The sequence below is a fragment of the Photinus pyralis genome, unplaced genomic scaffold (assembly GCF_008802855.1).
Source record: "Photinus pyralis isolate 1611_PpyrPB1 unplaced genomic scaffold, Ppyr1.3 Ppyr1.4_LG2, whole genome shotgun sequence".
Taxonomy (NCBI): Eukaryota; Metazoa; Arthropoda; class Insecta; order Coleoptera; family Lampyridae; genus Photinus; species Photinus pyralis.
The window spans coordinates 19,938,245-19,952,727 of NW_022170403.1; the positions used below are offsets into that span (position 1 = coordinate 19,938,245).

The 14,483-nt window shown below is 34.4% G+C and overlaps 2 protein-coding genes across 3 annotated transcripts; both read right to left on the reverse strand.

The window, feature by feature from the left end:
- Positions 1–228: 228 nt before the first annotated feature.
- LOC116164708 lies at positions 229–2,475 on the reverse strand. Of its 2 annotated transcripts, XM_031478916.1 has the most exons (3): positions 2,297–2,475; positions 1,467–2,015; positions 229–1,414 (listed from the first exon to the last, which is right to left on the reverse strand). In XM_031478916.1, the coding sequence occupies exons 2-3, from the start codon at positions 2,011–2,013 to the stop codon at positions 888–890; spliced, it is 1,074 nt and encodes a 357-aa protein (XP_031334776.1). In that variant the 5' UTR covers positions 2,014–2,015; positions 2,297–2,475; the 3' UTR covers positions 229–887. The 2 variants fall into 2 exon arrangements, with proteins under 2 accessions (XP_031334776.1, XP_031334775.1); XM_031478915.1 differs by lacking the exon at positions 2,297–2,475 and having other exon boundaries at positions 1,467–2,256.
- A 2,873-nt stretch (positions 2,476–5,348) lies between these two features.
- LOC116164709 (V-type proton ATPase 16 kDa proteolipid subunit) lies at positions 5,349–14,263 on the reverse strand. Its single transcript, XM_031478917.1, has 3 exons — positions 14,060–14,263; positions 6,503–6,692; positions 5,349–6,433 (listed from the first exon to the last, which is right to left on the reverse strand). Exons 1-3 carry the CDS (start codon positions 14,136–14,138, stop codon positions 6,229–6,231), a joined length of 474 nt encoding a protein of 157 aa, XP_031334777.1. The 5' UTR covers positions 14,139–14,263; the 3' UTR covers positions 5,349–6,228.
- Between the last annotated feature and the right edge of the window lie 220 nt (positions 14,264–14,483).

Below are 14,483 nucleotides of genomic sequence, written 5' to 3' on the forward strand. Positions count from 1 at the left end.
TGGCTAGATGTAGGAAGTGCATTGAGAACAACGGTGGCCACGTTGAACACTTGTAAACGTTATTGCTTTTGACTGTCGTTTTCCCTCCTTCCCTCCCATGTCGCTTCCTCGCGCTAACTCGCTCTGCATCGCTCCGCGCGAAACGTCGGTCGGTTGGGTTGCCTACATACAGGCGTGAAATTCCAGAAGATAAATTTGGTTCTGGCGCCCTTATTTTAGATTTCCGACCCCAAGTGTCCTATATCAAAATACTCCCCTAGGCACCCCCTATACGCTCCCAAACGGTGGCAGGTACTATAGGAATCACCCTGTAGATGTATCCTCCATGGGAGGAAATATAAAACCAGCCAGGCCTTTCTTCATAAACTTCACAAAAAGCGAGTCGTTTTCATCATCTGTTTCTAACACAACTGCCACATAATGGTATTTTAGAAACTTTTTTCCTTTAATCTCTACAACTACGTGGTCGCCAACTTTTATTTGTCTTTCTTCAGGGTCGCTTCTAGTCTGAACTTCTGATTCTACGTCCTCAACTTCAGATTCTACGCTGTCAACTTCAGGTTCTGCATCCTGAACTTCAGATTCTATGGCCGGAACTTCATATTCTACGCTTGTTTTATTCTGGGCAATGGGGAGATCTGCCACTGAAACTGATGCTCCAGGTTCAACGTGCAACATTTTCTTTTTATTCCTTTGAACCCTTTCGCCGCGTTTATTTTGGGATTGCAAAAAGTCTAATAAGGAATTATCAATTTCTCGTGAAACTCTTTCTTTGTACCTTGCTGTGGGCATTTTCTTTAAAACTTCATCAGGACAAAGGGGGACAATTCCAGTCGCTCTAAATCCATTTTTTATATTCTTCTCCGACTTCAGTTCGATCGTCTTTATTAGCTTGGCCAAAAGACCTGGGAAAAACGATTTCTCCACACAGTTTGAGAGGGATATTTTAGTTTGACATCTTGCAAGATTGTCCGCCAAGCCTTTTTTAAGGGCCCAAAGAAACTGACATCCAAAGGCTGTGTTATGTGGGTCGAATTCGGAGGTAGAAAGACAAAACGGATGTTGTTCCTTTGACAGGCAAGCAACACATCAACATTAAGGTGAGAGGATAAATTATCCCCTATAACAACTTTGGGTCCTTTTAATCTTCTTGCCCAAGGAATCACAACTTTATTAAAATAATCAACAAATGTACCAGCGTCAAACCATCCACTTTTCGTTCTGTTATAAATTGTGTTAGGTGGACCTCCTTCTATCCAAGAACTGTACATTCGCTCGGCTTTGTACACTACATAACATGGCAAGAGTTCACCAGCTGCGGTTGCTGAGAACATAAGAGAAATGGCACTTTTAGTGGTGTTCATTCGTCGTTCGGGATATTTGGTTCCTCGGAAAAATATGCACTTCGTGGTTCCTAAAATATTAAGATTTAGATTAAAAAAACTTTAAGCTATAATAATGCTGACCTGGGTTATCGCTTAGGTTGGTCTCATCATAATTCAAAATATTTTGAGGAGGAACATCTTGCAGAGTCGTCTCTAAATTTTGAAAATAACTTTCAAACTCTTCTGAGGTTTTTTCAGCGCGGCATCTTTTAATATTCTGGCAGGTCCTTTTCGTTAGTTTGGTTTTGTTCCTCTTCAAGAACAAATATACCCAGTCTCTTCCTGGCAAATTTTCTTTAAAACAAGTCAGAGAGATCCCCTTTTGGTCCAGATAATTTCTAACCAGCATTCTTAGGTCTAGTTCTGTCATAGGACTCCCAAATTCTGCACTTGCTATTAGGACGTCCACTAAGCTTCTTTCTTCTGCTTGAGAAAGACTTGGTCGACCAACATCGCCGGTGTGTATATGTTTCATTTTATTCAACAACGTCCTTCTCGGGATGTTGTACAGGGTTTCAGCCCTCCGACTGCTCATCCCCTCTTTCATTGCTTGCAAGGCCCTTTCTAATGCACTAGCTTCGTAGTCCATATATTTTCGCGCCCCTAGCCGTCTTTTATACTTTCCCATTGCTGAAATAATTATGTCGATGCTATAAGTTACGATCATTGACGTATAATTGTTTGAAAATAAATCTTAGGTTTCATCACAAAATTGCGGATAACATTGCCCACTTTTATTTTTTCAAATTTATAAAAAAATAATTTTTTAAATATTAATCTGTGGATATATTGAAGTAATTAATGGTCATATAAAACTACTGTCAATAGCTCAAAACTACAACCCAAATACGTATCCCGCACCAAACCTTACAATTTACGTAAAAAATAAGACAAAAAAGAGTAATATTTACCTGCGAACTATGTGTCACCAAGCGCACTCGAGAAATGCATGTGAGCAGTTTTACACATGCTATCAACCTTGAACATGCATACCCCCACGCATTCACCATTGCCACAGTTGCCAAATGGATAATTTCGAATTTTTTAAATTGCCTAGCATGTGGGCAAAGTTTGGCTTAATGGGCAAAGTAAGGCGATTCTACGGTACTTAAAAATATCTTTCCTGATAACTAATACATATAACACCGTTAATAATATTACATGCTTCCTCATTTCACCGTATGACGCTCGGCCTGAAGATGACCTTATAGGTCGAAATCGATAGCCGCAATAGGACCTAATAAAAAACGTGTTTAAAAAAGATTTTCTTTGATTCCATTCTGCATCACACAACACGTTTAAAATAAAGAACGATGGAACAATACATCAACCGAAAAATTCAAAGGGCTGTAACTTTTGAACTAGTAGCCCAATCTTGGAACTGTTTGAAATTATGGATTCTACAGGCCACATTCTATAAGAAAATTTTGTTTCCGAGTCGATCTGAGACAATTTTTTTTCGGGCCTCCAAAAAAAGGCAGTGTATAACCTTCCTTTTTTCCAAAAATCGACAGCACCAAAATTTCTCGGGAAAACTCTTTTTCTTATTAATTTTGGTGCGTAGAATCCAAAACAATTCGTACTTTTTCCGATCAGACTTCTCAATCAAAAGTTATAGACTAGAAACCAATTTCGAAAGAAAATTCAAAGGTTTCAGTAGCATATGAATGAACCACTCTATCTTATTTTTGTCCAAATATCAAGTAGCGGTAGACACAAAAGAAACAATAAAGCCACTATATATTTGGACAAAAAGAACATTGAGCGTAGAACATTCATGCGCTACTACATTAAAATGTTAGTCTACTTTTTGATGGGGAAAGAAATGACACATTTTTAAGAAACACGATACTATCATAACATGAATATTTTTAGGATCCCAATAATGAAAAAATTATGGCATTCCATTAACAAAAAAGTTGAAAGTCACCGTTTTGAAATAATTCGTCCAATTGAAAATCTGATATCAACATTTGGTTCAGTGGTTCCCAAGTGGACTGGGACCCACCTCTAAGTTGTCTTACAGAAAAGAGGGTATAAATATTGGTACAATGCTCAGATAATATTTAGGTACTTATTTCACCTGTTATTCTTGTTTTGATTTACAACTTACTACTTATAATAAACAGATACTATGTTTTAATCATTTTCATGGATAACTAGATCAAAAATGATTGAAAAATCTTTATGTATTTTGATAATTTCGTCTTCTATTTCTACAACTAAGAAAGTTAGCAACATCAGTGGCGCTTTTAATTTGAAACAGACGTATATTATTTTTTTCACTACTAGTAGGTACTTGAAATCCTCGAAATTAGCAGATTAGAAAGTGGACGGTTTGACAGAATTTTTTGTTTATTAATGTTTATAAATTGCTTGGAAGTCGAGCAGGCAGTATTTTGTTTTGTCATTTTCATTTTTTCAATTTATTTCAAAATGCATTTTAAAGTAAAACTAAATGATGCATTTAGAATTTTGAAACAAGCAGGATTTAAAGAATGAGTTTTTCTTTAAAAAAATGGTGGATTATTTTTAATATTTGTAATTTTTGTTTATGTGGGTTACAATTTTTAAGGGAATATGAATAGTATAGTGATCATTACCTCCAACATACATAATAAATTTTAGTCAACTTGAGCGATAAAATAAGCTTTCACACAAAATACCACAATTATCTTTAGTTTTGTAAATTTGAAACATGTTTCTTTATAGTGCACTACATAATTTTGTGATCACAGTAAGAAAACTGTCCACAGTAATTTCTATAAAAAGATTCTTCCAGCCATTTGAACATTGAAAGAAAAGGATTATTTTAACAATCAAGTGAATTAACTTTCATCACATGGTTTATCTCAATTTATTATTGTAGTTGAAATTTTATTTTGTAGCAGAATCTATAGAGCAAATGAGCGGTGCAATAATTTAAGTAACGTCAAAAACGTGTAGGTATATCAATCCCATGACACCTTCGACTTCCTTTCTGATGTGATTTCCACTTTACTTGCGTTTGAAATGTTGTGAAGATTAATATTAAATAAGAAGCAATCACATTCCAAGAATGAAAACACTCGTCGTAGGCCCCCAATGACTTGCAGTATTTAATCATTTCGTAATAAATTTGACTTATCACAAATGTCATTACACGTTATCTACCTTTGCTGTTATTTATCTTCTTTATTTTTAAAATGAAACTTTAGCCTACTTATGTAAGATGCCCAATTTAAAGCATGCTAAAAATTAAAAAATTGCCTTCAATTTGTTCCTTTGGAATAGAATAAAATACAAATTCAATAATCAATAACAAAAATATCAATAAACAAGATAAGTAAATGGAGTGATAAGATTTCATATTAAAATCAGGTTATCCAAGGACAAACGAGAAGTACAGTCGGTAAAATGAGCAAGTTACAAAACGGATTAGCACTTATTATTACCACTGCGCCCGCAGTTAGCTTTGATGTTGGAAAACATTAAAAATGCCTGGTAACAGCATCGCAAAACAAGAAACACACCTTAACCGCAGGAGCAGGGTTATGTTCACTTTACCAATTGTAGATACCTTTAACTGTTTGCTCAAATAAATGAAACTAATTAACAACAAACAAATTTGTATTTTTTAAAAAGTTGACTACAAGAACAAAATGAAAATGTATTGAAGTAACTATTCTATTATCTATGTTTAGATATTGTAAAATAATATTTCCAAAATTTGATCTTCTACCTCTATAAGAATTTGTCTCTTAATTGTGTATTAACTTAAAAAATGCAAAGCGAAAACAAAAAAAACATGTACCAACAAATTCACAGAACAGAAGTTTTAAAATGGAATGTACAAATTAATTTATTAATCAATTTAGCTTTGCTGTTCCCTTCATACAACAGAAATGTCTACATTTGTTGTGTCAACTGCATGGACAATATTTCGACTTGCCGAACAGAGCAAATGGAAATATTCGTATCTACTTATACTATGAGCGAGCAGTTGGTGCGCACAATTAGAATTCGACACCTTCAGCTGCCAAAGCTAAAACTACAAAGAAAGGCTAGTACATGTGTGTTGTAGGATTACGGACACCAAACCATCAATACATATACATATAAGGTATTCATATTTACATTCATTTTTCTGTTAATGTTACAATCTGAATAATAATGGAAGGATATACTTTGCCGAGGATGTCCGTGCAAACTCGTAAAAAATAAAAATCTGGGTCTAGCGTATAAATATAAAAGGCCTAGAATGATATTTTCGACAGCGAATCTGTACAGACCCCTCTCAACAGATATGCAAAATAACACTAAATGGCCGTCGCCTTTATTATGAGCTTATTCAATACAGTTATCTTAACAGTTGAAAGAAAACATACTTTTTTAACAATGTAAGCAATGATATGAAACAATGGATGGAAATAACAATTAAAGAAATGGTAATATAAAATTATTGTGCTACATAGTTAATTCAATCGCATTTGCGATTATTATACATACTATCCTGAACTGAGAAACTAACGCTAAAGGTAAGAACTATACAAGAATGAATTATAGACTTTTTATGAAAGTGACCATCGATGACACGCATTTACAGGAATAGCTCTTGTGATTCACTGCGCAAGGTCTATCATACGTAATATCTACAATCAATACAATACTCCTCCAGCCAATTTCACGAAAGTTCGCAATTTTATACAATCATGTACAATAAAATATTAAAATTGAAACGCCCTTTAATGAAATCAACTGACTATACATTATACAGGTATCAACTTCGGGGGCACTGGAGGAGGAAGGGGGGTGAAAGGAGATGACTGGGGATATTTAGACTTTATAAGGAGATAAAAATAATTTATTTAGAGTAAAGATAAATAGCTACGATGAGACCGTAAAGACCTAAGACTTCAGCGAAAATAAGAATAAGAATCATGCCGACGAAAAGGCGAGGTTGCTGAGCTGTACCGCGTACGCCTGCATCTCCAACGATGCCGATCGCAAAGCCGGCGGCCAAACCGGAAAATCCTACGGCCAGACCCGATCCCAGATGTAGAAAACCTCTAAAATTGCAAATGCCCGCGTTAGAGCTACGTCGAGTTTATACATAAAACAAAAAAACGTTTACGTACGTGTATAGTGCATACTCCTTGGGCTCTTTAACGTTACCGGCGATAAGTACGGCTACGACCAATCCATAAATGGCGATAATACCCGCCATGACGACGGGAATAATAGATTTCATAATAAGTTCCGGCCGCATTACGGACATCGCTGCGATACCTGTCCCTGATTTTGCTGTACCATACGCTGCACCGAGTGCTGAAAACCATTTACAATGTTAAAATACAATAAACTAATAACAGATGCAAGTTGGTGTAGACTAACATGATTATCAAGATAACAATTAGTGATTGCGCGAATGCCATTTCTCCAATTAAACTACTGAAACCTCAAATGGATCAAATGATTCCAATGATTAAATGTATTTGACCAACGAATAAGAGCATGGGCGACATTGAGGACATCTTAAGCACAAAAGCATCACGACAACTACATTTCGAGAGTTCTTTTAATAGGTGCACTTATAGAAGACAAGTGTGAAATAAGTGTAAAATCTGCTGCATAAACACTTTAACTAGGAGACATAAAAAGAACTTTTGGTTCCATGCGGACTAAAATAGTAAAGAAATGAATATGATGGCTTTTAAGATAACCACAACATAAAGTAATCATACCATACTTTGTTGGTATGCCTCGAACTCGGGTCCACATAATTTTTGGGTTCACACTAGTGCATTATTTGGAAATACACTAAAACATAGAAAGCTTTGCTTCATGAACGTTTTCATAATTTTCCAGATTTAACGTGTAAGGGAACGCCTCTATGAAGTTAAAAACAACCTTCACTCACACATGCAAAGTCATGTTATATAGTCTGTCCAAGATAAGAATGAACAGCATGGGAAAATCGGAAACTATAAGAGACTCATACTGTACAGTAGCATTTTTTTATTATGAATACCAACGATGGCATGGCACAATATGATTCCATTTAAAGAAACCATCAATAAATTATTTTGGCAATTTGTCAACGCCTACTACATCAAAATGTTAAAAATTGTTTTATCATGTAAGTCAGAAAAAAGGGTTGTTATTAAATATTGTAGTAGTGGGCGTTGACGGAATGTCAAAATAATTCGTTGATGGTTCCTTTAAATGACATACCTAATAAAAGATCATACTCTGCCATAAATCATTGTATTGCTAATAAAAAATGCTACTCAATACAGTGTGTACTTTTTTTCCGGTCCAAACAAAAATATGAAGTTGAAGATGGTTTCCCAAAGACGAAACGTCGCAGTGAATGTTTGTTGCCACCATCTTGTAGAGTTTAAAAAGTGGCTGTACTTTGTTTTTTGATACCTTTTCAGGTCAGGAAAAATAAAAAATTATATGGTTGATTTAGTTTTTTCCAAATTTGATCGGAATAATTTTACCGAGCCCTAAAATACGCAACTTTTTTCTAATTTATGTATCTCGTATGGTTTTCGATTTCACCATACTGTTCATTATTTTCTTGCACACACTGTATAAATCTGTACAACTGTTAAATCGGTTACTAGTGGAAATTGTTTCGAGCTAAGTACACTTTTTGCACCATACATGGAGGCAGTTTATTTTGTCTGGAATACACAGACTTCATTTTAAAAGTAATAGATCTGTAAGTGCGACAGTAATGTAAATAATACATTTGATGGGAGACAGAAAAGAAGATGAGACAGCCGAGATGAATAACAACATGCAAAACTGAGACATTCCATTTGTGAGGGAAAAATTGCAAAAGAGGAGTGGGAAGAGAGGAAAATTGAAATCTTTGTTTCTAGACTTATAGGTATACTTGCAACAAGCATGGAGGGCAAACAATATTAAGAAAAGTTAGCTCTAGAATGGTGGTGGCAACACAACACACCAACTGAAAGCATGTATAACAGTAGAGAGATAACTAGCTTCAACGCCCCCCCCCCCCCAAATTTCCTCAACCTTCTTATCAAACATAGTATGCTGCTGAACATCCTCTTCCATTTTAAAAACAGTTTCATTGTCTTTCCCATTTTAAACAATCGTTTTTACTCTGGTAATCCTGCTAAAACTATTCATTTCCTATGCATCAGTTCCATTTCCAATAGATTCTTCTCTCGGTTCCCTTTCCATTATCTATAATTTCATCGTTCTCTGTATTAATTCTTGCAATCTCTCTGCTATGCTCTTCATAAACCTTCCTCCTTCGCTCTCATATTCAATTTTTCCCTGGTCTTACACGTAATTTTTCTTTATTCTATTTTTCTTAAAAGATTTAGTCATCGGCGATAAAAAAAAGGCGGATGTGACGCGTTCTTACCGGGAAATATGATGTGGTTTGTTCTAGAATATTCGAGAACTTTCGAGAAAGATGGGCGATTGCTATACTGAGTGTAGAAACGATTTACGCACCATATAAAAATTAAAAAATTAAAGAAATGCAATTTTCGTACGCTGTGGATGGACGAATTTTTGTTTCAATAATTTCACGTGATAAGTGATTTTTACTAAAATTTTTAAAATAATATAATAATAAATTTTACTAATTTATAATTCCCTTAATTTCTCCGATTTTGCCCAACAAAAAATTACAAATGGGCGCATGAAAAGGCTTACAATCTACAAAACTTTACTGTGAAATACTTAGGGGAGAAAATATTTCAATATAAAGAAATATGCATTGAAATCCCTATGGTGCGTAAACAAATTGTACAACCTGTATAGCAAATTATGCTTCAAGGAGTTTATCAATGCGAAGTGAAGTATTAAGCTCCTGCTCGTGTTATAAATTGAGTGATAAATAATAATTACTGTTAAATAATCCATTTCAAGATTGATATAAATTTATTGTTAATTAATTGTAAATAAATAAATCACGTAATTCAAGTTACTACTCACAATTAAATACAGGGTCGCTTATAAGTCTGGAAATGGTCGATTATACATTGGCAAAAATATACAAGATATCGAAATATGTTTACGAAAGTTTTGGAGTTCTTCAATGTGTGCTCATAAAGGCGCAGCACACCAAAATTGCATTGTTTTTTTAATGGAACACCCAGTATATTTTCTAATATTTCAATTCTTCTCTCAATTTTAAGCAAAATTTGTAATAAGCATAATGTGCCTAAATTCAATCGTTTCCGGATTATCGAGTTTTGAAAATAAACGCTATTATTTTTAAATTCATTAATAATTGAACAAAAAAACAATAATTAATGATTCCAAACAATCATAACAAACGGTTTCTTTTCAGAACCACAAAATCTTTTCAAAAGAAATTCGTATGTCATTAATTATTGTTCGTTATTCAATACATTTTAAAGCAATACCTTTTATTTTCAAAACTCGATAACTCGGAAACGACTGCATTTGGGTACAGTATACTTCTTACAAATTATGCTCAAAATTGAGAGAAAAATTGAAATATCGAATAATATACAGGATGTTCAATTTTTTTTAAATATACCATGTGCCATGCCTTTATAACCCACCCTACATAATTAAAATTACTACTGTTTAGTGGACATTAAAGAACCTTACATTTTTTGTATACAACTTTTTTTGATACCTTGTATATTTCCCCCAATACCGACAGTTTCCAGCGACCCCTATATTACGATTCTTGATTCTATAAATTTAAAATTAATCACAGTAACGTTTACAAAAAAGAATGTTACTTCCATCCATTATACATTCTCACTACTCCAATTATTATCAACTGGTATAATAACATATTCCTGTAAAGTTCTGGCCGATCCTCATAGCTTCAAATGGTGTCCCAAAGGTTATTACAGTATTTCACAATGTCTACTAGGCAGTAGTAATTTTAATTATACAGAGCTGGTCATAAAGGCGTGGCACACCAAAATTGAATTTTTTTAAATGAAACACCCTGTATATTATTCAAATCTTGAATTTGTTTTTAAAACAAACGCTAGTTGTAAAATTTATTGAATAAAGAACAATTATTACTGCCTAGTAGATATTGCAGAATACAAAGTCCGGTAAATGGAGGCAAAATTGCGTATTTTGAAACCGAATGTAACGTTGCTTAGAAATTGAAGGATTACGGTGACGTCACTTTCAAGAAATTTTTGCAAACAATTTTTTTAAATTTTATTTTATATTTTGAAAGTGCTCGTCATTTTGAAAAAACAACATTCACAATTGCACAGTCACTGTGTTTATCTCCGGGATCAAACCGTGTCAATGTGTGTGTCGTAAGGTGGCTATGAAACAGAACCATACATGACAAACGCGGGCTTGAAATATTCGGCTCATGTACAGGGTGGTTCAAATTTTGAAATTTTTCTTGTGAAATAAGAAAGTAGTAACCTGTAGCTTCTACATCTAGCGTGTTATGAAAATTCTGGTAACAGATTTAGATTCTCCGAAAAAAAGGCCTCATAGTAGGTGCCAACGAGAACCGTCCATTTCCAACCGTTTAAACTAGGGAATTGTTTTTAAAATTTTCAAATGCGTTTTTTTACTCACAGAAAAACATTGCCCCTATTTAACGTACACTGTCTTTCTCACCGTTACAAAGATTCTAATGATGAACCACGAATTTGCTCCATCCTGTACAGGGTGTTCCATTTGTGGACACTTGGAAAATCAAAAAATTGTCAATTTCAAAGGGACCTTACATTTCCTTAGTTCTTACTCTCTATAATGAATATAATGATTGTTCGAATAGTTTGCCGGTTTCAAAATAAGTATAGAGAGTGAGGTGAAAAAGTTATGGAACCTAACCTCATTTTTTTAATGGAATATCCTGTATATTTTTGTTAAAAAAGATAGTATCTATAACTTAATTTAAAAAAAACAATATTGTTTCAAAAAGTGTTTTTGATTTTTTTAATATAATCCCTGGTGTTATGTTTTAAAAAGAGTTTTATATGCTATCTTTTTAGATTAACATATACAGGGTGTCCATGAGGTTAGGTCCATCAAGTTTCCTGTCCTCGTATACTTATTTTGAAAACGGAAGATTATTGAACAAGTACTATACAGAAATTTTCGTAGTAAACATTGAGTCATTCCGAAATTGCCAATTTTTTTATTTTTGTAAATTAACAAAACATGTAGTTTTTGACAAAACTTTTGTTTTCCTTTGCTACTTTTACCGTATTTGCAAATTGAAAAAAAATACGCTTTTGTCCATCTATCAACTGCGACATAGGTCATATAGGAGACAGGCTGAAAGTGTATGTCAGGAGGTTTACCTCATAGGATACATAACTCCCTCACAGGACCAAAAGAGGAAAACAAGTAGTTAACTATTACCTCAGTTTTCAGAATACTGACTAACACACTGATATGATGCTCAAAAAGAGAATTTGAATCAATTTTTGTTGATCATGGGTACTTTTGACCAGGAGGTGACAAAATTATACTCATGTGATGATTTTGTTCAGAAAAAATGATGTGATCCCAAACTGATGTCGGGGACGTCAATTTTAGACATTTCTAATGGCTAAAATTGATATTTTTGCACTGATTTTGTTGGAAAAATGCTTGACATTGAAGAGGAACTAGCAGGTTTTGGAAAAAAAGAGCTAGTCAGTGTTTCGTTGATATGCAGTAGGCAATACCCGAGGCAATTCCATTCCAGAATATGCACATATTTCCCCCATTGATTTAACTCTAACCAACGTTACACCGATGTAGCAGAAAGGGTTTCAGAGATCTTAATGCTGTGCACAACAAATAATACACCCTGTATAAAAACAGTATTTAATCTGTTAAAATTTCATCTGTACAAGTAATGATCCCTGTGATTTCTAGCAAAATTCACTAAAATCTTCAGAGAAACACATCTTACATTCTTCCTCTGGCGATTCTGGTAAATTTTTTCTCTATTTTACTATCTTGCCTTATTTTAGTTGATCGTCTGCATCCTCACTTTGTTTAGTACACTGAAAATTCAACTCTCCTACCATTTCAATCACTTCTGGTTCTTCTTTTTGAAGAGTAGAACTGAAAATGACTACCAACCGGTAAAAAAAAAATCCTAATGACCGTTTGCCTCGCCGTTTGCCCACTAACATTTAAGGTGCAATTGTATGGTACAAACAACCATAAATAAACTAAACCGATTGTAACTAAAATCTCATTGCATGTCTGGTGTCCAGAAAACAAACTCGCTAGTATGCAGTCGAGTACTGGTATATACAACATGGACGACTAAAGTGGCAGAGCCAAGTAACTTGTATGAAACATTGACAGTAGGTCCAAAGACACAGTTACTGAAAGGATTAGTCCCCGAATACCTCAACTGTATCACGGTAACTGATATACTAATGCCTCTGTGATAGAAGCATAAAGTATTATGGCACTTGGACCAAATTACTACCTACCTTATCGGAAATTGAATAAAAAATTGAAATTGGAAGTTTGCTCCAAAAATATTTTGCTTAACTGAAACGGTTAACAGTATTTAATCAAAGATGTGCTTTATAATACAATTACAGAGTAGAGGCTCATAAGTCGAGTGTTGTGGAAAGTAACTTTGATCAACATAATTAATGATCACAGTTTTATTTCTTTACCCATGCTCGGGTACCTATCGTAAATATGTAAGTTTCCTTGGCAACCGGTCACATTATTCAGGTAACAAATTCCCATAGTAAAATTTCACAAATTGACTCTGTGATGAAATTGGTTATGGCAATGGTATTCACACTTTTGCATCACTAATTAATGTGACATTGGAAATATGTAATATGAAGGTTGGTGCGTTACACAATTAATCTTCACGGAATTTGTACTTACATAACCTAAAAAAGGTTGTGAAGAGTATTTGGCTTCGCTTATACATTAATTATGAGTCGAGGATGGTGCTAAAGTTGAAAGTTGCCCAATGCAAATAATGATAACGCCTAAAGTTAACAGAACCTACTCAGGTAAGGAGTCACATGATTTCAGCTCTTATCTTAATGAAGTGCAAATGTGTGAGTAAGGTACTCAATCTCTTTCGATCAATTAATGCTGATAATTGGTGATATCGATAGCAGCCTCATGATTTTCGATGAAGAGAACCTCCTAGTCACATGATTTGAATATAATGTAGAATTACCTACGATCAGCTTCGACAACCCAATGTAAAATTCATGTAATCGCCAAAATTACGCCCCAATAATTTTTTTCTATTGCAGTACTTTATTTGTAATTAAGTGAGCTACGTTATCAATGCAAAACAATTGAATAACTGATAAAAGTTTTAGTATAACCGGGGCGGGTCTATGAAAAGCATGTGACTTAACCACTTTTTTAAGTGGGTCATAAAAGAAAAAACCACCACTCAATTTTCATGGGATTTCGCAAAATTCCAGGTAAAATACTTGTGGAATTAGCCTGCTTTGGGTTTAAAGTTAAGAAAAATATGTGTGGCGAAGTTGGCATAAACTCTGACCATGTTACGCCCATGAACGCCAACCATAATAAATTGGTAAAAAACCACACGAAATCAATGTAAAATATACATTTCGTGTAGATATTTGGAATGATATTCATAGCTTAACGAAGAGAAGTGTGAATACCAATTCAAGTCATCTGACTAATCGATAGTCGTAAGCAGCGGCTACCTACAATATACTACTTACCACTGAAAATAATAGCCGCGGCAGCACCCATAACACCAAAGAATGGACCGTAGACGGGGTTTTCTTCTGATAAAGCCATTGTTAATAAGTTTGTGGAGTATTTACAGGTCCAAAGCTGGTAGAAGCAACACAACACTCCACTACGCGATGAACAAACTGACAATATGGCTTACGCTTACTACAGAGAACCCAGACGGTGACCGTCATATGACATAAAGGATAGAATGGAAGGAGGGAGGGAGACTATGGCGCCGTCTCATTGGCGGATATATTGGTGCGAAATTTAAATTTACCACTACCCAAACAGTATTGGTAGTGCAGAATGACGTTTGAATTGATTCCAAGATGACAAAGAATTTTTAATTTCGATAAATTCAATTCCGATTAACATCGTATGCAATTTCTTATCGCCGCTAGTCGATTA

Coding starts and splice junctions, on each gene's coding strand:
- LOC116164708 (XM_031478915.1), bottom strand. CDS start 2,052: ATGATCGTAACTTATAGCATCGACATAATTATTTCAGCAATGGGAAAG. Junction 1,415..1,466: donor CAACCTAAGCGATAACCCAG/GTCAGCATTATT, acceptor TTAATATTTTAG/GAACCACGAAGTGCATATTT.
- LOC116164709 (XM_031478917.1), bottom strand. CDS start 14,138: ATGGCTTTATCAGAAGAAAACCCCGTCTACGGTCCATTCTTTGGTGTT. Junction 6,693..14,059: donor CGCGGCTATTATTTTCAGTG/GTAAGTAGTATA, acceptor AATGGTTTTCAG/CACTCGGTGCAGCGTATGGT. Junction 6,434..6,502: donor AAGGAGTATGCACTATACAC/GTACGTAAACGT, acceptor TTGCAATTTTAG/AGGTTTTCTACATCTGGGAT.